Source organism: Dermacentor andersoni, chromosome 11, assembly GCF_023375885.2.
Source record: "Dermacentor andersoni chromosome 11, qqDerAnde1_hic_scaffold, whole genome shotgun sequence".
NCBI lineage: Eukaryota > Metazoa > Arthropoda > Arachnida > Ixodida > Ixodidae > Dermacentor > Dermacentor andersoni.
Window position 1 is genome coordinate 67,549,606 of NC_092824.1, and position 26,724 is coordinate 67,576,329.

Below are 26,724 nucleotides of genomic sequence, written 5' to 3' on the forward strand. Positions count from 1 at the left end.
AGGGAAAGGGGAACAGAAAGAGGAAAGCGGGTTAGAGGGAATACTGTCTGTGCACGCAGCAAACCGTCTGGAAATCAGTCAAGTCCAAGGAAGTGCTCCTCCGATACATTAGGCTGCCGTCATTCTGCTGTCTGAAGCTAATCTTGGTGCTTCATAGCTGGTGATCCACGTTGAATCCGCCAGTGAAGACCAGCGAGCCGGTGGGTCTCCGCAGAACGGTGCAGTGCGTGGCAGTATATTGTTAAGCTAAGCCTCAGTCGTTCTGACTTCAGTGTGAATAGAATGATGTGGACGAGCCATGATGCTTACTCAAGAGTTGCAAGTACTGAATTGAGAGCACCCCAGCACATGCATTGCACTTCGCGCTGACGGAGTCTGCAGGTTAGTTAAGAGCATTCGAAAAGTATTAATCAGGAGACCAGAGCACCATAGCCACTTCCCGGTCTTCGGGCAATTTGTCAGGAACCCACGCTATGCGCTACACATCCATGCCCAGCTGTATCACTTGACGTGGCTCCGGCTCCGGCTGTGGCATCGGGTGTGGCAATGCCTCCGGCTGTGGCATCGGCTGTGGCTTCAGTTGTGACTTCCGCAGTTGTTCTGGCTTTTGCCGCTGCTTTAGTAGGGCAGACCAAGTTGTATTGTTTAGAATGAATTATATTTATATGAATTGTAGTTGCATTGTATGTATAATGAATTGCGCCAGGCCTAGGGGGTAGAGGAGGGGGTGTTGTCGGATGGGTCCTACTCTTGACAGAAGCATCAGCGTTCTTTCAAGTCCGATGGCGTCGGGAGCGTCACTTTCTAAAGGCCTGATTTGGCGCCACCGCTTCAAGTTGCACCGATACAGACTGTCTGTTGAGACGCCTCAGCTTGTTGGTAGCGAGTTCTGGTACAAATAGAATCGTACTGACTGTGGTATTCAGAGTTGGTCAATCCGTTGGCGTGCTCGAAGACATGGATGCCTCGGTGGTGTGCCTTCGTTTCGTCTTGCGGCTCCGCACAAGCTCGAAGGCGAGATCTGAGAAGTCCTCACTGTTGAGCGAGTAGAAGCTGGTGTCATCGCCGTCGGTGTCGCTCTGGAGGCCTGTCCGCTTCTTAGACGAAGCCGCTGAAGTTGCCATTCCCGGCAAAGGCACGGGGACGTCAACTTGTATCCTCGCCACGAACCATGCCGGCTCTCCAAGTATGTACGCAGAAATAAGGAGAAAACTGCTGAGCTAGAGAAATGGCGTCCTGGCTCGGAGACATTTCGTCTTCGTCTCCTCAGACAGTATTCAATAAATATACAGCGGCATCATTATGGAGCGACTTCACACGTGAAAATGCTACTGAGCTGCGTAAACACCACCCTGGCAGCTATTAGCCATCCCGCTTCGCTGGCCTGAGGTGCCTCGACAGTGCAGCTTACCCGCCGTGGTTGCTCAGTGGCTATGGTGTTGGGCTGCTGAGCACGAGGTCGCGGGATCGAATCCCGGCCACGGCGGCCGCATTTCAATGGGGGCGAAATGCGAAAACACCGGCGTACTTAGGTTTAGGTGCACGTTAAAGAACCCCAGGTGGTCGAAATTTCCGGAGTCCTCCACTACGGCGTGCCTCATAATAAGAAAGTGGTTTTGGCACGTAAAACCCCATAATTAAAATTAATTAATCGACAGTGCAGCTTCGTATGCATCGTAAAATAATTTACACCCTGAAAATTGAACAAAAGTGCAAGTCAGTTTAACTCGCACCTTTTCTGAGTGTATGGGTGCGAGCTACACCTTTATTCACAATTAAGAGTGCGTTCTCTTTTCAATACGTGTAAATTATTTTGCACTGCACGCTGGACTGCTGAGGAGCGCCGCCACCGTGGTTGCAGACATCACACCTCAATCAAGGGGGAAATGAAGCTCAAGTGAAATCCCCTGCGTATGTAGATTGAAGAGTATTGTCCATTTCACTCGGACCGGTATTTGCAGCAAACATTGCAAGCATCTTCTGGAGATGATGACGATGTTTGGACGGCGCAATGGCAAGCTATGGCCAAAGAGCGCATGCAGAAACGCTAGTTTTTTGGAGCAAGCATAGTTATCCATCGTGTCTCACGACGTCACAAAACCACTGAAACTCACCATGTTGAAGCGACGTGTACCCTGTGAAGATGCATTAATATGCTAAACAAACTGCAATGCCTCCATGACTGCTGCTATATCTACTATATCTAATGCCTTTTGTTAATCTATGACAACCATATAGACAGACTAATTGTGCTACGCAGATTTTTCAGTGATCTGATTAATGACAGAGATGTGATCCATTGTAGAATGCCCCTTCCGGATGCAAGCCTGTTCTCTTCGTTGATTGAAGTAAAGTGTTGCCACGATCCTATTAGATATTACCTTTGTAAATATTTTACGCAATACTAAAGGCTAGCAAATGGGCCTATAGTACATCAATTATGTAAAGTCTTCCGCTTTAGTATGATATCAGCATTCTTCGAGCTCTGTGGTATATATACTAGAAGCTGTGAGGCATCGCGCATAAAGGGCCGCAAGATTTTCAAGCTTTTTATTTCCACCATTGTTGAATAAATCGACTGTTATTCATTCCTCCCCTTCCACTAGGGAACATGTCTTGCAATACTTTACTAACTTCATCAAAAGTTATTGAAGGAGGCTCTGTATGGTTTGAATCATTACCAGCAATAAAGTTGCGTGCTGCTCTGGGTACTGTGCAGGTTAGTATATCATTCTTCTGCTGCTCTTACTATGTCATCGAAATTGTTGATGACACTACCCTGGTTACCCTTCACTGCATGAATCTGGCCCTGCACTATGCCGATTTTTCTTCTCAATGATCTCGTGTTGGAGCATTTTTTTTAATGATTCCGCATTTGTTGCCACGGTACATTTTGTATTATCTCTTGACCTTAGTCCCTGTCATGTTCCGTCGTTACTTCCTATATATATATATATATATATATATATATATATATATATATATATATATATATATATATATATATATATATATATATACCCGGTGCGCTATACCCCGGTGCGCTATCAGGAAAGTAGAGGAATTAAATCCATGGTTCGACCGAAAACTGTCTGGTCGGGAAGTCTCACGGCTGGAAATATCTAGCGCAAAGCAGTCGTTGCAATCAAAAGAAAAAAAAGCCGCAGTTTTGACCGAAAGGACAAGCATTGACTGCGATAGCAAATTATTGGACAGCTATACGAAGTAAAAATTTTGGCTTTAGCAACCATAAAAACTTGTAAACATAGGCACACTACCTAAAATACCTAACAAGGTGTCACGCACGCGCAAGCAAACATGAACACATATCACTCGATGACCGTGGAAACTCGCTGTTAAAATGCTCGCTTGAGGAAACGCGGCAGCTGCGGCGAGAGAAGTGACATTTGTGCTGTCTATCTCTTCAACGAAAAGTGAGCTCCAAGAACACACAGCACCCACAAAGCTACGAGCCATCGATGGACCTAGACTCTGCTCTCTCGAGTGGTGTCCCCCTAGGGAGATGCCACTCTAGATACGGCCTGCGACCGCGTGAAGCCGCCACATGCGCAGTTGCAGCCGGAATAGAGCGCCTCCCACTTTGCGCCCACCTCCCTCTCCCTCCCCTTCCTCCAGCGCCTCGCAAGATTGAGTGTCTCGCGCACGACGGCTGCTGCGCGCTTTCGTCTGTTCTTTCGCGGGTGAGGTTGACGCGTGACCGTCTCCTCCTCTCGTACGCTTTAACTCGGACATGCAGCGTAGGGCGCGTGGCGACGGTATTATCTCCCTTGGAGTTTCTACGGAACCTCACGGGGACGGCGGAAATGCGCTGGGAGCGGCCATATAATCGCTATCGCGATAAAAGACGTTTCGGTCTCACTACGGGAGCTACGTTAACAATGAATGGAATGAATTGAAGTTTGGTTATGTACGCTTCATAATGTAACGTAAGCATCGGGTGCATATCGGGGGCAGATTGCCCGAGTTGCGATTGAGTCTCTCTGCCGTCGTCTGGACATGAAGAAATTCCAGACAAAGCCTTGCGGTGTTGTTCTTTTCTTTTGAAATTATTTTCGCGCCATCCCAGTCGGTGCCACGGCCCGTGCACACTGAGTTTTCACTAAATACATGTCTTGCCATATGCTTGATGCTGACATCATAGTTCTTCTGTTACATTTTTTTTTTTTTGAAATTGCCCGTTTCACCTATGTACACATGTTCACAAACAGCGCAAGGAGTCGTGTACAACAAAGCCCGGAGCTTATCTTTCGCGAGCTTGTCCTTGACCTTTAACTATTGCGTGTCTTAGTTTGCGTGTAGTGCTGCTGCACAGTGGAAATTTAAGTAGCAGACGTAGTGCGACTTAACGCACCTGACTCTGTATGTCAAATCAAATTCTTATATATTTAGGCTCACAGGCATCTATATAGGGCGCCCATCTGTTAATATAGAAGCGGATTAGAGTCAACAGACGCTAGCACATACATTAAATTCGTAGGCTGAGCTACTGGTTGTGTGCCTGTTTATCGCGAATTCTCCAGAATGGCTTTCTGCGATCGGGACACAAGAGGTGCAGATTACTTAAACGTTGAATTATACGCGTCGTACTTTTCGGTGCATACACGTGTCATAATGATTCTCCTCTCTACAGGTACTATACATGACCTTCGTCATCCTGACTTAACGGCGGAGACGTCTCGCACTCGGCGTCAGCCTTGTTCGGAGTTTGCATTTCGGCATAGCTTGGGACCGGTGTGATGCATAAAGAAATTGCTAAAGAATAATGCGGTAACCTATGTGGCCGACAACCGTAAATACTGCATAAATAACACGTTGCAGAGGACGAAAGAAAGGAAAAGTGTAAGCATCGCCGTTAGTTATAGAGTGTTTATTAACCACTTTCAGAATGCTTCGTTTCACTATAATTCGATCATGTTTTGTTGGATTTGCATATTTATTATGTGAAAAAAGGTACAGCTTGTACACGAGGTCTCTTAGCCTTTCATCAGCCACCACTGCATGCTAAGCTAGAGCGCTATGAAATATGGGTATGCAGGTGGCGATGAAAATTTGCCGAGATCTGCGAACATGTGCCAAACTGCGTTTTATCACCTTCTGATTAAGCAAGGGACTTGTATTGTTCGGCGCACAAGCTGAAAAGGACGCTCATCCGCAGTGCGGCATCTCGACACCAGTTCGGGACGAGGGTGTAGGAATTTGTCATGGAACGCCCTCGCAGATTGCGTGAAGTATAGCCAGCCCTGCACTATCCTGCACTCGCAGATTGCGTGAAGTATAGCCAGCCCTGCGCTATCCTGCCCTGGGAAATAACCGGCTGCACGGTCCGTACGGGACGGGTGACAATGGCCGGGAAAGAACCAGCTCGACCCTACTTTACGATGTCGGGCGGCAGTTTCAAGGTGGACCAGGCTGCAAGCAGTGCAGCCTCTGATCTGGACAATAGCAGGTGAGCTTGGGTTGAACATTTACTTTGAATTATGTCAGACCTAGACATGCCGTCACATGTAGACTGCCGAATATTTAGGTTCTTTTACGACGAATCTTTCTAGGCGAGCTTTGAAGGCTTTGCTCACCGTAGCTGTTGCTGCTGTCTTGGTGAACAGGGCTCACGCAAGAGACATTTGCAATGTGGAATTAGCTTGCACGTAGCCCCAGCACATCGGCCGTTATACCGGTTCTAGCGCCTACGAAATTACTCGGTCGACGAACACGCCCTCCCTAACATCCAGGGATCAAGCGCAAGAGTGTCTTATTCTTTAATTAGAAGAAAGCTTTCTACACCTTAGCGTTTTATGCGCTTACCCGGTCAATCTATCGCAAATTATGGTGGGTTAGTCATGCGAGTAGGGCAATACTAAACCTAAAGTTAAGTTAAATTCTGGGCGTTTGCGTGCCAAAGCCACGGTTTCATTATCACGCATGTTGTTGTGGTGGCCTCCTGATCACTTTTATCGCCAGGGCTTCTTAACGTGCAACCCATGGAACACGGGGTTTCAATCAGGTCCTCATCGAAATGCGGCTGCAGCAGCCGGTATTTGATCACGCAACCGCTGGCTTAGCAGCGCAGCGCCAAACTTACGAAGCCGCCACGACGAGCAATATTAACTTTGTCACATCGCGGGAAAGGCGTGTCCTAAACTTCGCCAATATCTGTTACAGTTTAATCTGTAGTGGTCTCGTCGCGCTGTGCGTGTCTTGCCGATTGTGTCAAGGAGGTGTATAGTTGTTGTGCTGCTCGAAGCTTTGTAGAATATCTTTTTATTGCCGCGTCGTGAAAGCTTAACTTCATAAAGGATTGAACAAGCTCGCTGGTGCTCTGTGCATTTTTTTAATTAGAAAAAAGGCCTAGTCGTTACTTGCCACCCAATACAGGCGCACCCACACGGGCCGACAAGATGTTCGCGCTCATAAGCGTAAATTTGCTTGCACCCTTCTGGGTGAGACGTTCGATAGAAGTTTATCTGGATTGGAAGAATGGCTCTCAGTTCCAGGTTATTTGATTACATAAAGCGCGAAGACAGCCGTTCTAATATGTGAGGACACATCACGCATTCTTCTGCATTCTAGCTATGCAGCGTCAAACTTGCGGTAAAAACGCACGGCTGTTCCTTTTTCTTTTTTTGAGGAAGATTGTTAGTCAATGAAGCACACACGTAATTGGGACGAAGATGTATTTGATCGCCGATTTGACAAATCATTATCTCGGATCTGGTGGCAGTCTGAAGATTCGCTCGAAGTTGATACGCCTTGAGAACTCACCGGATAGAATTCGTGCATTGCAATATGTGGCGTCAAATAATAAGGAAGGTAATTACATCTTCCTTTTAATAAGTCACATCTACATTTTGATTCCTCGTGGAGGTGACGTTTGCTTCTGGATGTAACCCAGCTTAATGAATAAACCTATGCTTCGTGACATAAGTGATTTGTATTTAAACTAGGTGATTTAGAAGGAGACAGGGGGCACATGGCAGGCTTAGTAATCTTTATAACAGCAGTTTGCGATCATTGCACTTTTTACCGGTCTTCATCTGAGCATGCGGCAAAATTGGTCCGGTTAATTTCTAGCAAAGATTAATCTTTCAATGAGTACGCAACGGGCGAAACCTTTCCGCCTGAATATAAATACAAGCCACGTTTGTCTCTTTAAGCTTTGCAAGCAGAACGCCTGTGCAGTTTTAATGAGCACCGGAGTGAAAGGTAGTCATAGTTGTGGCTTGTTGGATTGCTACAGTCTGCTGGTTTAGCTACATCGGGGAATGAAACAACGGCTAACTTTATGATTTAATGGCGAATATGTAATTGCTGTCGATGATATGTGTTAAACAGGTAGTGACATGACATTTTTGAGTGTATTTGTTGCCCTGAATGAAAATACTAGACTCTCTAATGCTAGTAAAAATCGTGAGAAGCCTATCTTCTAGAGCACTTAGGAGACGGTTTTCAAAGGTTACAAGATCTAGTACCTTCAAAGCAAGAAAATGAATTGTCGCAAAGATCTTGTCACTGCCTCGTTAAAGGTCTAGACGTGTACTACGCGGGTGTTCTAGACGCTTTGATTCAAAACTTTTTCTTGCACCTCGTATGTACAGGTGAGTCGATATATCGGAAACACAGATGTCTTGTCCTGCTGGCTTTGGCATTGCGCCACTAAGCACGAGGACTCGGGTTCGAATGCCCGCCGTGGCGGCAACACTTCGACGGAGCCATAATGGAAAAACGCCCGTGCACTGCGTACACGGTAAAAAACTCCAGGTTGTCAAAATTAATCCGGAGTCCCCCTCTACGGTGTGGCCCATAATCATATCGCCGTTTTACCACGTAAACAACACAGAATTGAATGGTGACGCGAGACGACTGAAACAGCTGACGCTTGATGCGCACATCGTTTCTTGCTCATCAGGAGCAAAATTTGTTTCCAGCAAAAAAATGACACCATATCGTGCGGCATGATCTAGGAGAAGAATTTTTCTTGTAATTTTAGACTGAGAAGAGATCACGCCGAACAGTACCTAGAAATTTTACTGGCAGTAGCAGCATAACTGCTTTGCTTAAACGGATCCTTTATTGTTTTACCGTAATTAGCGAAACAAAAGGGACACATATGGATCAAAGCGAGAACGCTGTTTTGAAACTTTCTCGATTCTTATATTTCGGCAAACAAGGCGATTGTTCCTTGGCGCCAAATCCATCATTGGAAAGCGCCGGCACTGTAAAATAAGTGTCCGTTGCAAAGGCGGTAGCACTCAAGATCCAGGAGCTTATCTTGCAACCAAATGCACGATCCCAAATTTGCGCTCTTTACGGCAATGTTTTACTAAAGAAGTGCCCTCCCGATCTGTTCTATCGCAGAGTTTCCGAAGAAACCAGAGACGCAGCGTGGCACCAGCGAGGGAACCAGGCTGCCGCGAGAATCCAAGAGTGCCGCGTGTGCCGGTTCGCTTTCACCGACGCGGAGGCCTTCGAAAAGCACACCGCTGACCACATGCTCGGGAAAACCCACAACTGTCCCGAGTGTGGTAAACTGTATATGGCCTCGGGGAACCTCACGAGCCATTTACGCACGCACGCCGAACCATCCTTTGAGTGCAGCGTGTGCGGCCAGAAGTTTTATAACAGAGCTAGCCGCAGGAACCACATGGTTGCATGCCACGTAGGCGCACAGGACTGAGAAGCCTTCGACGGGCCTCTTTAACACGGCAGCACGCGCTACGAAATTTGACGAGCACGTCGGAAAGCACCGTCGCACCTGGCGGTGGATTCGGCATCGCTACAGCCGGATATGCACCCGGGAAGAGTGACTTCTCTGGATGTCACCCTGGCGCCAAGACGTGTCGCGTGCCTTTGCAGAAGAGCTTGCCGTCTGCGCTTCAACTGTTCTAGCTCTGCGCTAACTTCTTGACAAACAAAATTGGGCTAATCTTATTCCTTCTGACTAGGGCTGAAGAAGGCCTGCGAATAAACTTTTTACAGTGGTTATCTCGAGGAATACTGTCCGCCAGCTCAGTGGTTTTCTTCGAAGAATGCACCCATTCTTCGCAGTCCTCTAGCCATGGTAAAAATAAACTTATATGCCTCCTAGACTGAGCAACATGGCGAGATATCTTTCTTGGAAAATATAGTAGCAAGGATATTGAGAGTAGAGTTCTTAATAGTGAAGTTCAGTAACGTGCCGCCCTAATATTCTCGAGCACTGCTGGTAAGGTTATCAATAGTTTTAGCACCCTCCATTGTACAAACAAATTGTAAAAATGGTACAGATTTCTTCATTCGTGGAAGCTCAAGACTCTGCCCGGTAAAAGGTGATGCTCAAAGCGGAAGAACAGCTACATTTGTTGGCTTAGCTCGGACATGTAACTAATGATCAAATAAAACATTGCAGTGGCTAATTAATCGGCAATAATGATGATGCTTTACTGGCATCCCTTTTATAACGGCGTGGAGACAGTCAACTAGCCTGCTTGATTAATCAGGTGTACTGTACATGCTTTTATTAGTGTTTTTGCATAAATCTCTAATCCTTTCTTTTTTCTAAGTTTCTCTATCTGAGTTGTATCGCGACGTAGACTTGGAATGAATCGGGTCGTATCAATTTCTTTCCTGCTCTTCTCACACCAATACTCTTAACGTCTCTTGCTTCTTCCGATTGCTGAGCTGTTGGTGCTTCCAGCCATATTAAATTGAAGCGGTATTGGAAGGCTTATGTTACCTCCGGGTCTCGTCGGATAAATCCTTTCGCATGCCATTAGGAGGTGGCCTCTGAATATATGCTGCAGCATTCACGTGTCTTGTCTTGTTGCGAATACTGGCTCGTACGTTTTTGTTCCTTGGCAACCAGCTCGAGCCTCAACGATAGCAAGCCAGTACCCTTTCTGTTATTCAACATGTTTTTCTTCCAAATTTCATTCTTCCCGTTCCTGTAAATGTCCCTGGTCTATTTTTTTCATTCTTTACAGCCAATATGGTGTATCTAATTCTCGCCTCAGCCGCCGTGCTTGCTTAGTGGCTACGGTGTTCAGCTGCTAAGCGTGAAGGCGCGGGATCGAATCCCGGTTACGGCGGCCGTATTTTCACGGAGGCGAAATGCGAAAACACCCGTGTAATTAGATTTACAACAGAACTGCTTGTTCGCCTAGTTGGTGCTTGCTAAAAGACATGTTTTTTGCCGCAATTGAACCCTCCCAATATATATATATATATATTCACTCAATTCGTTCAATATATATATATATATATATATATATATATATATATATATATATATATATATACACTCAGTATGTATATATTCTTCGGTCACAGCCCAAAATAAAAGTTAGGAGTGCCGCCCGTGTTTTCTTTGTGTCTTTCCTTTTTGAGTGTTCAATTGCGGCAAAAAACATGTCTTTTAGTTAGATTTAGCTCCACGTTAAGGAAACTCAGGTGGTCTGCATTTCCATAGTCCCTAATTACAGCGTGCCTCATAATCAGATGCTGGCTATGACACGTAAAACCACATTACTTTTTATTGTCGCTGTGTTTCTTTCTCATGACCCCCACTTGTCTATTTACACTTTAAATTACACGTTACTTGGTTGCCAAGTTTCTCAACCTCTTTCTCCATTTTGTCTCCACGCATTTTTAAGTACTGATAGTTTCGCATTCTGTTACAGTGCACTCCGCGGTGGCACTGAGGCGAGTGCCATTTCGAGGCGTTGCGATTGGTCTGCATATTTGGAAGGGAAACGCCCACTCTGCAGCCGCGGTCACGAAACCGGATGAGGTTCGTGAAGGAAAAAGCTTCGCATAAAAAAAATAAATAGGTAATGGACTCGGCGAAATCAGAAAAAAAGAACTTGGTGGTACAATTGCGCGCCTAACAAGACAAGTGTCTTGCTTTATCAAAAGGTGATACAACGCAGTTTGGCACGTGTACGCAGATCCCACAATATTTTCATCACGACCTGTATACCCATGTTTCATAGTGTTCGAGCGAAGCATGCCGTGGTGGCTGGTGAAAGGCTAGGAGACCTAATAAATAAACAAGTAAATTAATACCTAAATGAATGCGTCGGCCTATATAAGCATTCTATGCTGATTGATAAAGTGGATACGATAACGTATTCTCTTTGGTGCGTGTGTGTATATATATATATATATATATATATATATATATATATATATATATATATATATATATATATATATATATATTATTGCAGTTTATTGTCGCGGTACGACGCGGACAGCCGACAAGGAGACGTTCTTCAAGTACAGGAGGACAACCTGTTCATAAACAAACAGAACCGAGACATGTCTTGTTCATCCTCGCCCAATCTCACTGACGTAATAGACAGAGTCTATTAATACCCACATCGTCGTTGTCGTCTGCGCAGAATACACGCGTAAATTGTCCCTCTCTAAGAGAGCATCGCCCCGATAAGAGACCAAAAATCTTACCTGCGCAAGAAAGGATCTCTGGCATTTGCTCACATTAGGCTTCGTGTAGACAACGTGCACAAGTTCCGAACGGTGCGTAGGGCGCCGCATTGGGACAATCGGCAATGACCTCGTGCTTGACATCACCGAGTCGCCGCAATACTCGATATGGTCCGAAGTATCGCCATAACAGCTTCTCGGAGAGGCCTCGTTTCCTTATGGGTGACCAAACCCGCACTCTCTCGCCGACTTCATAGGTGACTATTATACGGTGAAGACATAGCGGCCTGCGTCGTAGTCCTGCTGCTGGCAGATCATCAAGCGCGCGAGCTGCCTAGCCTCTTCTGTGCGTTGCGTAAACACATCGACATTCGTGTCAGTGTCGTCAAAGTCGTGTGGAAGCATCGCGTCCAACGTCGTTCGTACATACCGTACGGGAACAAGGGTGAACGGAGTCATGCGCGTCGTCTCTCGTTTGGCCGTGTTATACGTAGAGATGATATAAGGTAGCATGTAGTCCCAATTTTTATGTTTAATATCGAAGTACACTGAGAGCAAGCCTTCAATTGTTTTGTTAGGCACTCTGTTATTCGGTTGCTTTATGGATGGTAGGCGGCTGACTTCCGATGAGCCGTTCCAATTAGAAGCAAGACGTGATCTAAAAGTGCTGCCGTGAATGCGGCTACTTGGTCTGTTGTTACGACGGTTGGTGCGTCGTGTCGCAGCACAACGTGCTCAATGAAAAAGCGCGCAACCTCGGCTGCTGTGCTTCTCTGGATTGTCTTTTTTTCAGAGTAACCTGTGGGATAGTCGGTTGGGACGATAACAAAGTGATTCCCTGCAGGAGAAGTAGGAAGTGGGTCCAAAATGTCCATTCCGGTTTCATCAAATAGTCTTCGAGGAACCTGGACGGCCTGTAGGAGGCTGGCTGGTTTCGACAGAGGAGACTAATTCTTGCGGTAGTCGAGACAAGTGCGAACGTGATGTTTCACGGTGGTGGTAACTCTCGGCCGGTAGCACCTTTACTGCAGTCTGGCCAACGTTCGCGTCAAGCCTAAGTAATCAGAAGTCACCTCGTTGTGACAGGTTCGAAGTACTTCCGTACGAAGAGCTGCAGGAATGACGAGCAGATAGGGGGACCCAGTCGAAGAAAAGTTTCTTTTGTTATGGACTTCGGCCTGTAAACAAACCTATAGCAGTCCTCTTGCGGCAACTCTAGGCGGCTTCGCAGATCTTCCCTCTGAGTAATTGATTAGGTCAATCAACTCAGGGTCGTCCCGTTGTTGTTGCGCGATGGCGGATGTGTCCAGAACCCAAAGAAATGCAGAGTCTTCTTCAGGTGGAGCAGGCGACTCTATCGGCGATCGAGACAGGCAGTCAGCTTACGTATGTCGTTTCCCGGACTCTTAAATGACAGTCAGGTGAAACTCTTGTAGGCTCGAACGCGCTAATCGTCCAGAGGGATCTTTAAGGTTTCTCAACCAACAGACTTAATGGGGGTCGCTAATAACTCTGAAGTTGCGGCCGTACAGTTATGGGCGAAATTTCATAACCGCCGACACCACGGCGAGGCATTCTTTCTCAGTTGTGTAGTAATTAGCCTCTGTGCGTGAGAATGTTCTACTTGCATAGACAAGCACCCTTTATTTGTTCTCCTGCCGCTGCACAAGTGCCGCTGCCAACCAAACATTGCTGACATCAGTGTGGATCAATGTAAGAGCGGCCTCATCAAATGCAGCAAGCACTCGAGGTGTCTGGAGACATTGCCGCAATTCCTTGATTGCACCTTGCTCTTCGTCAACCCCATACATAAGCAACCTCGTCTTTCCTGAGGCGAGTTAACGGCGACGCAATGCAAGGAAAGTCCGCACTAAACCGCAGTAATAGGCACAGAGGCCGACGGAGCGCCTGACAGCCTATTTATCGGATGGTGTGGGAAACTCTGCGACGGAGGCAATTTTTTCAGGATTCTGGAGGACACCTGTGTGGCTGACGACGTGGCCAAGACACTGTAGTTACACGAAGCCAAAGAGGAACTTCTCCGGCTTCGTGGTGAGACCGGTGGTCCGCATGGACTGCAGAACCACTTCAAGCGATTCGAGGTGTTCTTCAAACGTAGGGGAGAACACGATGACTACTTCGAAATACACTAAGCAGTTTTTCTATTTCGGACCTGAAAGCACAGTAATGAAGCGTTGGCAGGTGTCAGGGGCAGAGCACAAGCCGAAAGGCAAGACCTTAAATTTGTGTAGGTCATGGGGCCTACACAAATAGGCCATGTCTCTCCGGTCTACTTCCATTTTTGAATATCCGCTTTTGAAGTCCATTGAATAGAAGTAACGTGCGTGTCGAAGCCTGTCGTCTATACAGGGAAGCAGGTACACGTCCTTCTTTGTCACTTGATTTTGTTTTCGGTAGTCTACACAGAAACGCAGGCTGCCATCTTCTTTCTTGACTATTACTACAAGTGATGCCCAGAAACTCGTTGGTGGTTGGATCACTTCGTCTTGAAGCATTGTTGTCACTTGTTGTATGGCTTCACATTCTCTGGGAGCCACACGATAAGGATTTGGCGAATTGGTCAAGCCATATGCTCTGTAACTATTCGGTGCTTCGTTGGAGGCGTCCGATCGACGCTAGACGTCGGCGCAAAGAAGGTGTTAAATTTGGCCAATAGCGTAAGAATCCGTTCTCGTTCATGCTGCGACAAAGCAGTGCTGACGACAAGTACAGGAGCTGGGCCTTGCGTAGGCGCTTCTTCGAGTAGTGAACAGCAGCCGTTGTACATTCACGGTAGCAGCCTTGAATGTATAAACATCCCCAACACCATCAAAATAAGCCACAACCGTGCCGTATGCACGGTGCCGTCACTCTGTGGTAAAGTTTCTTAGCAACTGGTTCATGCGCCTGTTTGTGACATTCACGATTCTTCGTGCGACTGGGATACCATGATTAAACAACAACGTGGTTATTGGTCAGCAACTCCTTCGTCATAGGAGGGTACGTGACATGCTGCCGAAAGAAGGGTACATGATCGACCTGGGATGAAGACTTCGTCTTGTTTTAGACGAAAGGAGTTGTGTTGCGGCGACAAGCCATGGACTACCCGAGCTCTTGCAAAACGTCACCATGCGTTCCGGGATGATAATTACGGTGTCGTATTCTTTCAGGAAATCAATTCCAATAATAAAAGTTTTATAAGACACAGGAAGACCGATGACAGCGGGCATGAAAGAAGAATCGCCGACGTTATTTCTAGCAGTAGATCTGCCGATACGCATATGTAATTGGCTGCCGGTCGTCCTTATGTGGGTCCATGAAGTCTTTACTTTATCCAGGCGGAGGACGAGTTCCTCAATCATTATAGAGAAGTCGGCACCAGTGTCGACTAACGCTGTCATCGGCTGCCCATCCACGAAAACATCGACGTCGGCGTTCCCAATTTCTTCGGTGTCGGTGTTTATCGGCTTCACGGCGTTCTGCAGCGTGAGTGTTGGGGGCATTTTACTTTCTTGCCGCGGGCCTTCTCCCTTACCACCGAAATGTTCACTGAATGCACTCTTGAGAGCAGCACGATACAACTGCGCAAGCACTCTGTCACCTGGCTTATTTCATATTTCACGGGCTTTCTTTTGCAACCCGGGAAGAGGGACTACGTGAGACGCATCGCACAGGAAAGAACTCGATAGGTGGTTTCTGAAGATGCTGTACGTTCGTCCGTATCACAATTTGTGTCTTCAGCGAATAAATAAAAAGTTGGGTAACACAACCTAATTATTGAGTTATGGGGAAAAAATGTCTGAGTTACTATAGGCTATTGCTAACAATATGCGTTTGGTTCAATTCGCTTACGATGCGCCTCTCCTTTTTGAAATTCCTCGCTCAACTTATGTGGGACAGCCTGTATATGTCAGCTTACAAGCATCTATATGGGGCACCCACCTGTTAATACAGAAGTGGATTAGCGTAAACAGACTCTATGATATACATTATTTTCGTAGGTTTAGCCACTGGGTGTATGCCTGCTTATGGTGAATCCTCCAGAATGGCCACCTGCGATCGGGACACAAGAGGTGCAGATTATTTAAACACTGAATGATACTCGTCGTACTGTTCGGTGCATACACGTGCCATAACCATTCTCCTCTCGACAAGTATTATACATCACCTTTGACATCGTGACATCACTGAGACGTTTCGCACTCGGCATAGGCCTTATTCGCAGTTTGCATTTCGGCATAGCTTGGGAGCGGTGTGGTGTATACACAAAGAAATCGCCAGAGAATAAAGTGTTAACCACTGTGGAGGACAAGCATAATTATTTCATAAATACCACGCTGCAGAGCCCGAAAGAAAGCAAATGTGTAGGCATCGCGGTTAGTTATAGAGTATTCATTAACCGCTGTGAAAATGCTTCGTTTCACTTTAACTCGAACGTGTGCTTTGGATTAGAATATTTATTATGTGACAAAAAGGTGCAGCTTGTACACGAGGTATCTTAGCCTTTCATCAGACATTACTGCATGCTACGCTCGAGCACTATGAAACATGGCTACAATGGTCACGATGAAAATTTGGTAAAATCTGCGAACACGTGCCAAGCTCCGTTTTATCACCTTCTGATACAGCAAGACACTTGTCTTGTTAGGCGCCAAAGCTAGAAAGGACGCGCATGCGCAGTACATGTCTCAACGCCAGGCGGAAGTTTTGGCAGAGGGTGCAGGAATTTGCCTTCGAACGCACTCGTAGATTGCGTCAAATTTGACCGCGCCTGCCCTACCGCGCCCTAGGAAGTCATCCGCTGCGCGGTCCGCACGGGACACTCGATTATGGCCGGCAAAGGAACAGATCGACCCTACTTGACGATGTCGGGCGGCAGCTGCAACGTGGACCAGGGTGCAAGCAGTGCAGCCCCTGATCTGGACTTTGGCAGGTGAGCTTCCATTGAACATTTACTCCGAATAATGTTAAACCTAGAGAATATGTTACATGCAGACTGCCAAACATTTAGCTTCTTTTACGGTAAACCTTTCTAGGCGAGCTCTTAGTGCTTTGCTCGCCGTGGATGCTGCTTCTGTCTTGGTGAATACGGCTCACAAAAGAGACATTTGCAATGTGGAATTGGCTTGCACGTAGCCCCAGCACACTGGCCTTTATACCGGGTATTGCGCCTACGAAATTACTCGGTCAACGAACGCGCCCTACCTAATATACTATACGGATAAAGCGCAGGCTTTAGAGTGTCTTATTCTTTTAATGAAAGGAAGCTTTCAACGCGTTATGGTTTCATGCGCTTCCGGTCAATTTATTGACAAGTATGGTGGGCCAATCCAGCAAGTAGGGCAATACTAAGCCTACACTTCAGTTAAACTCTGAGGGTTTACGTGCCAAAACCACGAAGTGATTATGAGGGACGTCATAGTGGGAGACTCAGGATTACTTTTGACCACAAGGAGCTGTTAACGTGAACCCCACGGAACACTGGTTTTAATCAGGCCCCCACAGAAATGCGGCCTCAGCAGCCGTTATTTGATCACGCCCCTCTGGCTTAGCAGCGTAGCACCAAAGTCACTAGGCGTCCACGGCGAGCGATATTACATTTGTCTAATTGCGGGAAAGGCATGCTGTAAAGTTGGCCAATTTCGGTTAGAATGAAACCTACCTGTCTTGTGGTTGGGGTGTTTGTGTCTACTGATTTTGTCAAGGAGGTGCATAATTGTTGTGCTGCTAGAAGCTTTGAAAGAGATCAAGTTTTATTGCCGAGTCGCGAAAGCTTAGCTTCACAAAGGATAGAACGAGCTCGCTGGTGCTCTATGCATTTTTGTCTAATCAGAAAAAGGCCCCGTCATTATTTATTTATTTTATTTACAAATACTTTATTTACAAATTTGCCACCGAATTGGTGCGCATTCACATGGGCAGGCAAAATATTCGCAGGCATATAAGTCTATTTATTGCACTATTCTGTGGGAGCCATTAGATAGAAATTTTTCTGGATTGCAAAAATATCGGTCAGTTGCAAGTGATTTGATTATATAAATCGGAAAGATGGCCGTTCTGATACGTCATCACGCATTGCACTGCAGTCGAGGTTTGCAGAGTCAAACTTGCGGCAGAAACGCACTGCTGTTACATTTACTTTTCTAGGGAAGATTGTTAGTCAATGAAGAACAAACGTAAGTGGGACGGAAATGAATTTTATCGCCAATTTCCCAAATCATTATCTCGGATCTGGTGACAGTCTGAGAATTCGCTCGAAGTTGATGCGCCTTAACTCAGCGCATAGAATTCGTGCATTGCAATAGGTGCCGTCAAATAATGAACAAGTTAATTAGAAGGTTTTCCTTAATAAGTCGTATTTACATTTTGATTTCTCGTGCAAATGATGTTTGCCGCTATGAGTAACCGAGCTTAATGAATTAAGCTATGCTATGTGATATAAGTGATTGTTTAATTATGTGGAATAAAAGAGACAGGCGGTACATGACAGGCTTAGAAATGTTTAGAACAGCAGTTTGTGATTGTTGCACTTTTACCGGTCTTCCTCAGAGCGTGCGGCAAAAGTGTTCCAGATTATTTCTAGCATAGCGTGATTTTTCAATGACTACGCACCGGGCGAAAGATTTCCGCCTGTATATGAATGCACACGAAGTTTTGCTTTAAGCTCTTTAAGCTTTGCAAGCGTAATCCCTGTGCAGTTTTAATGAGCACCGAAGTCAAAGGTAAAGTCATAGGCTGTGGCTTGTTCGATTGCTCCACAATGCTTATAAGGGTAGTTTCGCACATCTACTGCCCCATGTTACGTTTCTGGTTCAGTTACATTCATTAAAGAGACAAAACCTAAATTTATAATTTCATCCCGAATGTATGATGCCCGCTGATGATATTCGCCTGAGAGGGTTACTGACATATTTTTGATTGCGTGTTTGTTGCGGTGAATGAAAATTCTAGACCTCCAAATCCTAATAAAAATGGTGACAAGGCAATTTTATAGAGGTCAGACAAGGCTGTTTTCAAATGTTTCAAGCATTATGACCTACAACGCAAGAAAATGAATTATCGAAAAGACCTTGTCAGTATCTCGTTTTATGTCTGGACGGGTGCGGCGCTGTTTGTCCAGGCGCTTTGCTTTAAAACAGATTTTTCTTGAACCTCTTAAGTACAGGGGTGTAGAAATATCGGAAACGCAGATGGCTGGCCCTGCTGGCTCTGGCGTCGCGCTGCTAAGAGCGAGGACTCGGGTTCGAATACCGGCGGCGGTGGTCAAAATTCGACATAGGCGTAATGCAAAAACTCCCCTCCACTGTGTACAGCGTCCTGGAGTACAGGGTCCTGTGGACATCCTGGAGTTCTTGACTCCAGGATGTCAAAATTAATCCGGAGTCCCCCACTACGGCGTGGCCCATATTCATGTCGCCGTTTCGCCACGTAAAGACCACAGAATAATAATAAACAAAGACGCGAGAAGACGGAAACAGCTGACGTTTCGTGCGCATGTCGTTTCTTGCTCATCAGGAGCAAAGTTTCAGTTTCCTAGCAAAAACATGGCAGTATTTCGTGCCTCATGATCTAGGAGAAGGATTTTTCTTGTGGCTTTATGCTGAGAGATCACGCCGGCAGTAGCTAGAAATTCCACTGTCGGCAGCAGCATAACTGCTCTGAATAAACCAATTATTTTTTTGTTTTACCGAATTAGCAAAAGAAAATAACACATAGCCTGTTTCCCGGCGTCTGCCGTTACCGGTACATCGGTTCCTTAAAAATTGCACTGATGTTAAGCACGCTGCATGCCCAGCAATTTTCGACAGATTTCCAAAAGACACTTCGTGTGCATTTTCCCTGCGTTGACTTTAGTGGCCGCTCTTCTGCGGGGAGAGCGCAAGGCTGAGTTATACATGGCATACGAAACTCGTAGAACTCGCTCACCGTATAACCTATAATCGCAAGGTACAAAAAGACTAGGTAACATTGTATTGAAACGAACACACTCTTTATCGCTAGTTTGTGCCTTTTCCGGACGACGTTCTCTGTCCCATTAACAATCTAAGGGTGTCGCTGCATACATACGGAGTTCATCGAATATTATCGTTGACTCTCTGTAGATCTCTGTAGTATATGTGTGTGCGTGTGTGTGTGTGTGTGCGTGCGTGCGTACCCGCATTCTGACTGCGCGCGTGACACGAATTCTGGAAAGCACGCGAGCGCCAATGATTTTGGTGGACCCTTCCATGAGTCATGCATCTGCATAAATAGCCGACGTGCTTGATCATGACACCGCATTTCGAAGATCTATGCATGTTCACGTCCCTAAGTTGTTATTGTGCGCACCCGTTCATATCAGTCAGTTTTGTGGCTGGCCGATGTGGCCATGGGCCTCTTTCGTCAGCGTCAAAGCAACAGATGACAATAAGGTAAATTAGGGCGCTTTGCAATTTCTGCTGTCGTGCAGTACACACAATGAACGGCTTAGAGGGTTTCTTTCACCTCGTTGATTTTTAGCATCGCTCAACACGGCTCGATGGCTCCAAGCAAGAACGCGGTTTCGTAACATTCTCGATTTTGAAGTTTCGGAGATTGTTCCAGGCGCCAAATCCGTCATCGGAAAGCGTCGGCATTGTAAAATTAAAGTGACTGTTGCAAAGGTGGTAGCACTCGAGAGGAGTAGGTTTTTCCTGTAACCAGCTCCATCATCCCACATTTGGGCTCCTTACAGAAAAGTTTCACTAATGAAGTGCCCTCACGATCTGTTGTGTCGCAGAGTTCCCGAAGAAACCAGCGAAGCAGCGTGGCACCAGCAAGAGAATCAGGCTACCAACAGAATCCAAGAGTGCCACGTGTGTGGGTTCGGTTTCACCGACGCGGAGGCCTTTCAAAAGCACGCCGCTGACCACTCGCTTGGAAAAAACCACAGCTGTCCCGAGTGTGGTAAACTGTTTAAGAGGCATTGGCCGCTCACGAGGCATTTAGGTACGCACGGCGAACCGTCCTTTGAGTGCGGCGTGTGCGGCAAAAAATATTACACCAAAGATGGCCGCAAGAGGCACATGCTTTCATGCCGCGTTGGCGCACAGGAATCAGAAGCCGTCGAAGGGTCCCCTTAACGGGGCAGCACCCGCCACGAAATTGGTCGAGCACGTCTGGAAGCAGCGTCGCACCTGGCGGTGGATTCGGCATCGCTACAGCCGGATATTCACCCGGGAGGACTGCTTTCTATGGATGTCACAGTTGCGCCAAGATCCGTCGTGTGCCTTCGGAGAAGAACTTGCGGTCTGGGCCTCAACAGTTCTAGCTGTGAGCTAACTTTCTGACAAACAAAACTGGGCTAATCTTATTCCTCCTGACTAGGGCTGAAGAATGCCTGCGAATAAACTTTTTACAGTGGTTATCTCGAGGAATACTGTCCGCCAGCTCTGTGGTTTCCTTCGAAGAATGCACCCGTTCTTCGCTTTCCTCTAGCCATGGTTAAAATAAATTTGTCTCCTGGATTGAACAAAATAGGAAAAAATAGTAGTAAAGATATTCATAGTAGAGTTTTTAACAGTGAAGCTGAGTAAAGTGCTGCCCTAATATTCTCGAGCCTTGCTGGTAACGTTATGAATAGTTTTAGTGCCCTGCATTGTACAAACAAAACTGTTAAAGATGGTCTTTATTTGTTCAATGGTGGAAGCTCAAGACTCTGCCCGGTGAAAGGAGATACTCACAGCTGAAGAACAGCTACAATAGCTGGCTTAGCTCAGGCATGTAACTAATGATCAAATAAAGCATTGCAGTGGCTAATAATGGACATTAATGACGCTGCTTTACTTCCATCCCTTTTATAACGGAGTGGATACAGTCAACTATCTCGTCAAGCAGGCTATAGCCTGCTTGATCTATCAGGTGTACTGTACATCCTTTTATTAGTGTTTTTGTATAAATCTCTACAGTCCTTTTTTTTCTCAGTGCTTCTCTGTCTGCCTTCTATCACTACGTAGACTTGCAACGAATCGGGTCGTATCAATTTCTTTCCTGCTTTTCTTACACTAATACTTTTAACGTCTTTTCGTTATCGCGATTGCTGAGCGGTTGGTGCTTCCAGTCATTTTAAACTGAAGCGCTTTTGGAAGGTTTATGTTACCTCCGGGTCTCGCCGAATAAATCCTTTCGCATGCCATTAGGAGGTGGCGAGTGGGCTCTGAATATACGCTGCAGCCTTCACATGTCTTGTGTTGTTGTGACTATTTGCTCCGTACGTTTTTGTTCCTTGGCAACCAGCTCGAGCCTCAACAATAGCAAGCCCTTTGTGTTATCCAACAGGTTTTCTTCCAAATTTCTTTCTTCCCGTTCCTCTAAATGTCATTGGTATTTTGATTTTCATTCTTTACAGCCAATTTGGTGTCTCTTTCTCTCTTGAGTGGCTGCGGTGTTCACCTGCTAAGCGTCAGGGCGAAGGATCGAATCCCGGTTACGGCGGCCGTATTTTGACGGAAGCGAAATGCGAAACCACCCGCGTACTTAGATTTAGCTACACGTTGAGGAAACCCAGGTGGTCTCCATTTCAATAGTCCCTCATTACGACTTACCTCATAATCAGATAATGGCTATGGCACGTAAAACCACATTTTTTTTATGATGTCTCTGTTTCTGGCTCTCTGTCATGGCTCCGCTTGTCGATTTCCACTTGAAGTTACACGTTAGTTGGTTGCGAAGTTTCTCAACCTCTTTCTCCATTTTGTCTTCACGCATTTTTAAGTACAGATAGTTGAGCATTCTTTTTCAGTGCACTCCGCGGTGGCGTTGAGGCGAGCGCCATTTCGAGGCGTTGCGATTGGTCCGCCTATTGGGAGAGGGAATATCCATTCTGCAGCCGCGGTCACGAAACCGGGTGAGGTTGGTAAAGAAAAAAAGCTTCGCATAAAAAGAATTAAGTAGGTAATAGACTCGGCGAAATCAGAAAAAGAACTTGGTGGTGCAATTTACCCCCTCCCCCTCCGTTTCAAACGCACGCTCATAGCATCCATCCATCCATCCATGCAGCCATCCATCGATACAACCATACTAAACATGCAGAGGCACGTCCGAGTACTTCTGAAAGAAAGAAATACCGGGCGAGTGTGGAAAATATTTTCAATAATCAAGGAGAGTTCGACCTGAGGTAATGTTCTTTAGCCTTCTACTCTGCTATAAAGCGATTGAACCGGAGAAAAGACCAAGAAGGGTATAAGTAATGATTACGAGAATAGGTGCAGTAAGGTGCGATTATGAAAGTATGCAAGTTCTTACCCATAGGGCACTTTAAGAGTTTCGAATGTAGGCTGTGTTAACAAAAAATTATAAAACAGCCCTGATGGCTCGTAAAATGTGACCGTGAATGGAGCGCATTGGCGTCTTTGAGTGAAGTGAAGCTTCCTTTGCGTGCAAACCCGGGTTAGGCTTAGTTGCTTCTCTGTCGTCTGCTCGGTCGGCGACTATGTGGGCGAATATATTAGTAAATAGATATACGAAGGTCATATGAGCGCCCAATAAAACTGCCAAGGGTTAAAATGACCACGAAAGGTTGACATTGCTTAGTTTGCGACCACTGTTTAACAAGTGTCGACTCTCGCACTGTTTCGTTCTATACTTGTCTATAAATTAATAAGCAAATAAATAAATAACTAAATAAACAAATAAATGAATAAATGATGCGGCATATATAGTCGTGCTATTCTGATTGATAAAGTAGTTCCGATAACCTATTCTCGTTGGTTTATATATATATATACATATATATATATATATATATATATATATATGTAATTTATTGTCGTGGTGCAACGCGGACAGACGACAGGGAGACGTTCCTCAAGAACACGAGGACAACGTTTCCATAAACAAATAGAACAGAGACACGTCTTTTTCATGCTCGCCCAATCTCACTGACACCCTAGACAGAGTCCTTAAATATCCCCATCGTCGTTGTCATCTGCGTAGAATACACGCGTCAATTATCCCTTCCTAAGAGAGCATCGCCCCGATAAGAGACCAGAAATCTTACCAGCGCAAGAAAGGATCTCTGGCATTTGTTCACATTCGGCTTCATACGGACAACGTGCGCAAGTTGAGGACGGTGCGTGCGGTGCCGCGCTGGGACAATCGGAAACGACCTCGTGCGTGGTATCACCGAGTCTCCGTAATACTCGATATGGTCCGAAGTATCTCCTTAACAGCTTCTCGGAGAGGCCTCATTTCCGTATGGGTGACCAAACCCGCACTCTCTCGCCGACTTCATAGGTGACTATTCTACGGTGAAGATCATAGCGGCCTGGGTCGTAGTCTTGTTGCTGGCAGATCCGCAAGCACGCGAACTGCGGATCCTCTTTACGCGTTGCGTAAACACATCGACGTCCGTGTCAGTGTCGTCAAAGTAGTGTGGAAGCATCGCATCCAACGTCGTTCGTACATCCCGTACGTGAACAAGGGCGAACGGAGTCATGCGCGGCGTCTCTCGTTTGGCCGTGTTATACGTAGAGATGATATAAGGTAGCATGTCGTCCCAATTTTTATGTTTAATATCCAAGTACACTGAGAGCATGCCTTCAATTGTTTTGTTAGGCACTCTATTAATCGGTTGGTTTATAGATGGTAGGCGGCTGGCTTCCGATGAGCCGTTCCACTTAGAAGCGAGACGTGATCTAAAAGTGCAGCCGTGAATGCGGCTACTTGGTCTGTTGTTACGACGGTTGGTGCGTCGTGTCGCAGCACAACGTGCTCAATGTAAAAGCGGGCCACGTTGGCTGCTGTGCTTCTCTGGATTGTCTTTTTTTAAGAGTAACCTGTGGGATAGTCGGTTGGGACGATAACAAAGTGATTCCCTGCAGGAGAAGTAGGAAGTGGGTCCAAAATGTCCATTCCAGTTTCATCAAATAGTCTTCGAGGAACCTGGACGGGCTGTAGGAGGCTGGCTGGTTTCGACAGAGGAGACTAATTGCTGCGGTATTCGAGACAAGTGCGAACGTGATGTTGCACGGTGGTGGTAACTCTCGGCCGGTAGCACCTTTACTGCACTCTGGCCAATGTTCGCGTCAAGCCTAAGTAACCAGAAGTCCCCTCGTTGTGACAGGTTTGAAGCACTTCCGTACGAAGAACTGCAGGAATGACGAGCAGATAGGGGGACCCAGAAGAAGAAAAGTTTCTTTTGTTATGGACTTCGGCCTGTAAACAAAACTATAGCAGTCCTCTTGCGACAACTCTAGGCGGCTTCGAAGATCTTCCCTCTAAGTAATTCATTAGGTCATCATTCATCAACTCAGGGTCATCCCGTTGTTGTTGCACGAGGGCGGATGTGTCCAGAACCCAAAGAAATGCTCAGCCTGCTTCGGGTGGAGCAGGCGACTCTATCGGCGATCGGGACAGGTAGTCAGCGTACGTATGTCGTTTCCCCGACTCTTAAATGACCGTCAGGTCAAACTCTTGTAGACTCGAACGCGCTAATCGTCCAGAAGGATCTTTAAGGTTTGTCAACCAACATACTCAATGGTGGTCGCTAATAACTCTGAAGTGGCGGCCATACACTTATGGGCGAAATTTCATAACCGCCGACACCACGGCGAGGCATTCTTTCTCAGTTGTGTAGTAATTAGCCTCTGTGCGTGAGAATGTTCTACTTGCATAGACAAGCACCCTTTATTTGTTCTCCTGCCGCTGCACAAGTGCCGCTGCCAACCAAACATTGCTGACATCAGTGTGGATCAATGTAAGAGCGGCCTCATCAAATGCAGCAAGCACTCGAGGTGTCTGGAGACATTGCCGCAATTCGTTGATTGCCCCCCTTGCTCTTCGTCGCCCCATACAAAAGGAACCTTGTCTCTCGTGACGCGAGTTAACGGCGACGCAATACAAGGAAAGTCCGCATTAAACAACGGTAATAGGCACAGAGGCCGAGGAAGCGCCTGACAGCATTTTACCGGATGGTGTGGGAAACTCTGCGGTGGCGACAATCTTTTCAGGATCCTGGCGGACACATGCTTGGCTGACGACGTGCCCAACACGCTGTAGTTCCACGAAGCGAAAGAGGCACTACTCCGGCTTCGTGGTGAGACCGGTGGTCCGCATGGACTGGAGAACCACTTCAAGCAGTTCGAGGTGTTCTTCAAACGTAGCGGAGAACACGATGACTACTTCGAGGTACACTAAGCAGTTTTTCCATTTCAGACCTCTAAGCACAGTAATGAGGCGTTGGAATGTATCAGGGGCAGAGTACAAGCCGAAAGGCAAGACCTTAAATTTGTGTAGGCCGTCTGGCATCACAAAACAGTTTTTTGAAGGTCTCTCCGGTCTACTTTCATTTGCGAATATCCGCTTTTGAAGTCCATTGAATAGAAGTAACGTGCGTGTCGAAGCCTGTCGTCTATACAAAGAAGCAGGTACACTTCCTTCTTTGTCACTTGATTTTCTTTTCGGTAGTGCACACAGAAACGCAGGCTGCCGTCTTTTTTCTTGGCTAGAACTACAGGAGATCCCCAGAAACTCGTTGATGGTTGTATCACTTCGTCTTGAATCATTGTAGTCACTTGTTGTACGGCTTCACGTTCTCTGGGAGCTACACGATAAGGATTTGGCGAATTGGTCTGGCCGTATGCCCTTTGAGTATTCTGTGCTTTGTTGGAGGCGTCCGACCGACGCTGGACGTCGGCGCAGAGAAGTCGTTGAACTTGGCCAATAGCGTAAGAATCCGTTCTCGTTCATGCTGCGACAAAGCAGTGCTGACGACAAGTACAGGAGCTTGGCCTTGCGTAGGCGCTTCTTGTGTAGTGAACAGCAGCCGCTGTATATTCACGGCCGCAGTCTTGAATGTAAAAACATCCCCAACACCATTAAACTAATCCACGACCGTGCCCTACGCACGGTGCCGTCACTCTGTGGTAAAGTTTCTTAGCAACTGGTTCATGCGCCTGTTTGTGACATTCACGATTCCTCGTGCGACTGGGATACCATGATTAAACAACAACGTCGTTATTGGTCGGCAACTCCTTCGTAATAGGAGGGTACGTGACATGCTGCCGAAAGAAGGGTACATGATCGACCTGGGATGACGACTTCGTGTTCTCATAGACGAAAGGAGTTGTGTTGCGGCGACAAGCAAAGGCTTCACCATGCGCTCCGGGATTATAATTACGGTGCCATATTCTTTTAGGAAATCTATTCCAATAATAAAATTTTTATAAGACACAGGAAGAACGATGAAAGCGGCCATGAAAGAAGAATCGCCAATGTTACTTCTAGCAGTAAATCTGCCGGTAGGCATAAGTAATTGGCTGCCTTTCG

General features: G+C 46.4%; 1 protein-coding gene and 1 long non-coding RNA gene across 5 annotated transcripts in view; both read left to right on the forward strand.

Moving 5' to 3' along the window:
• LOC126517700 (uncharacterized) overlaps nucleotides 1-26,724 on the forward strand; it is a 272,083-nt gene that overhangs the window by 78,403 nt on the left and 166,956 nt on the right. The window contains exon 5 of one of the 4 annotated variants that reach the window (XM_055064510.2): nucleotides 20,198-20,834. The exons of the other annotated variants lie outside the window; for them this stretch is intronic. Within the exon in view, the coding sequence (XP_054920485.1) occupies nucleotides 20,198-20,540 (343 nt within the window). The 3' untranslated portion in view covers nucleotides 20,541-20,834. Of the gene's footprint in view, nucleotides 1-20,197; nucleotides 20,835-26,724 lie in introns of those variants that run through there. 4 annotated transcript variants of the gene reach the window in all.
• On the forward strand, nucleotides 5,161-9,104 carry LOC129381555 (uncharacterized). Its single transcript, XR_011891074.1, has 2 exons — nucleotides 5,161-5,467; nucleotides 8,374-9,104. It is a non-coding gene; the product is annotated as an uncharacterized lncRNA (long non-coding RNA).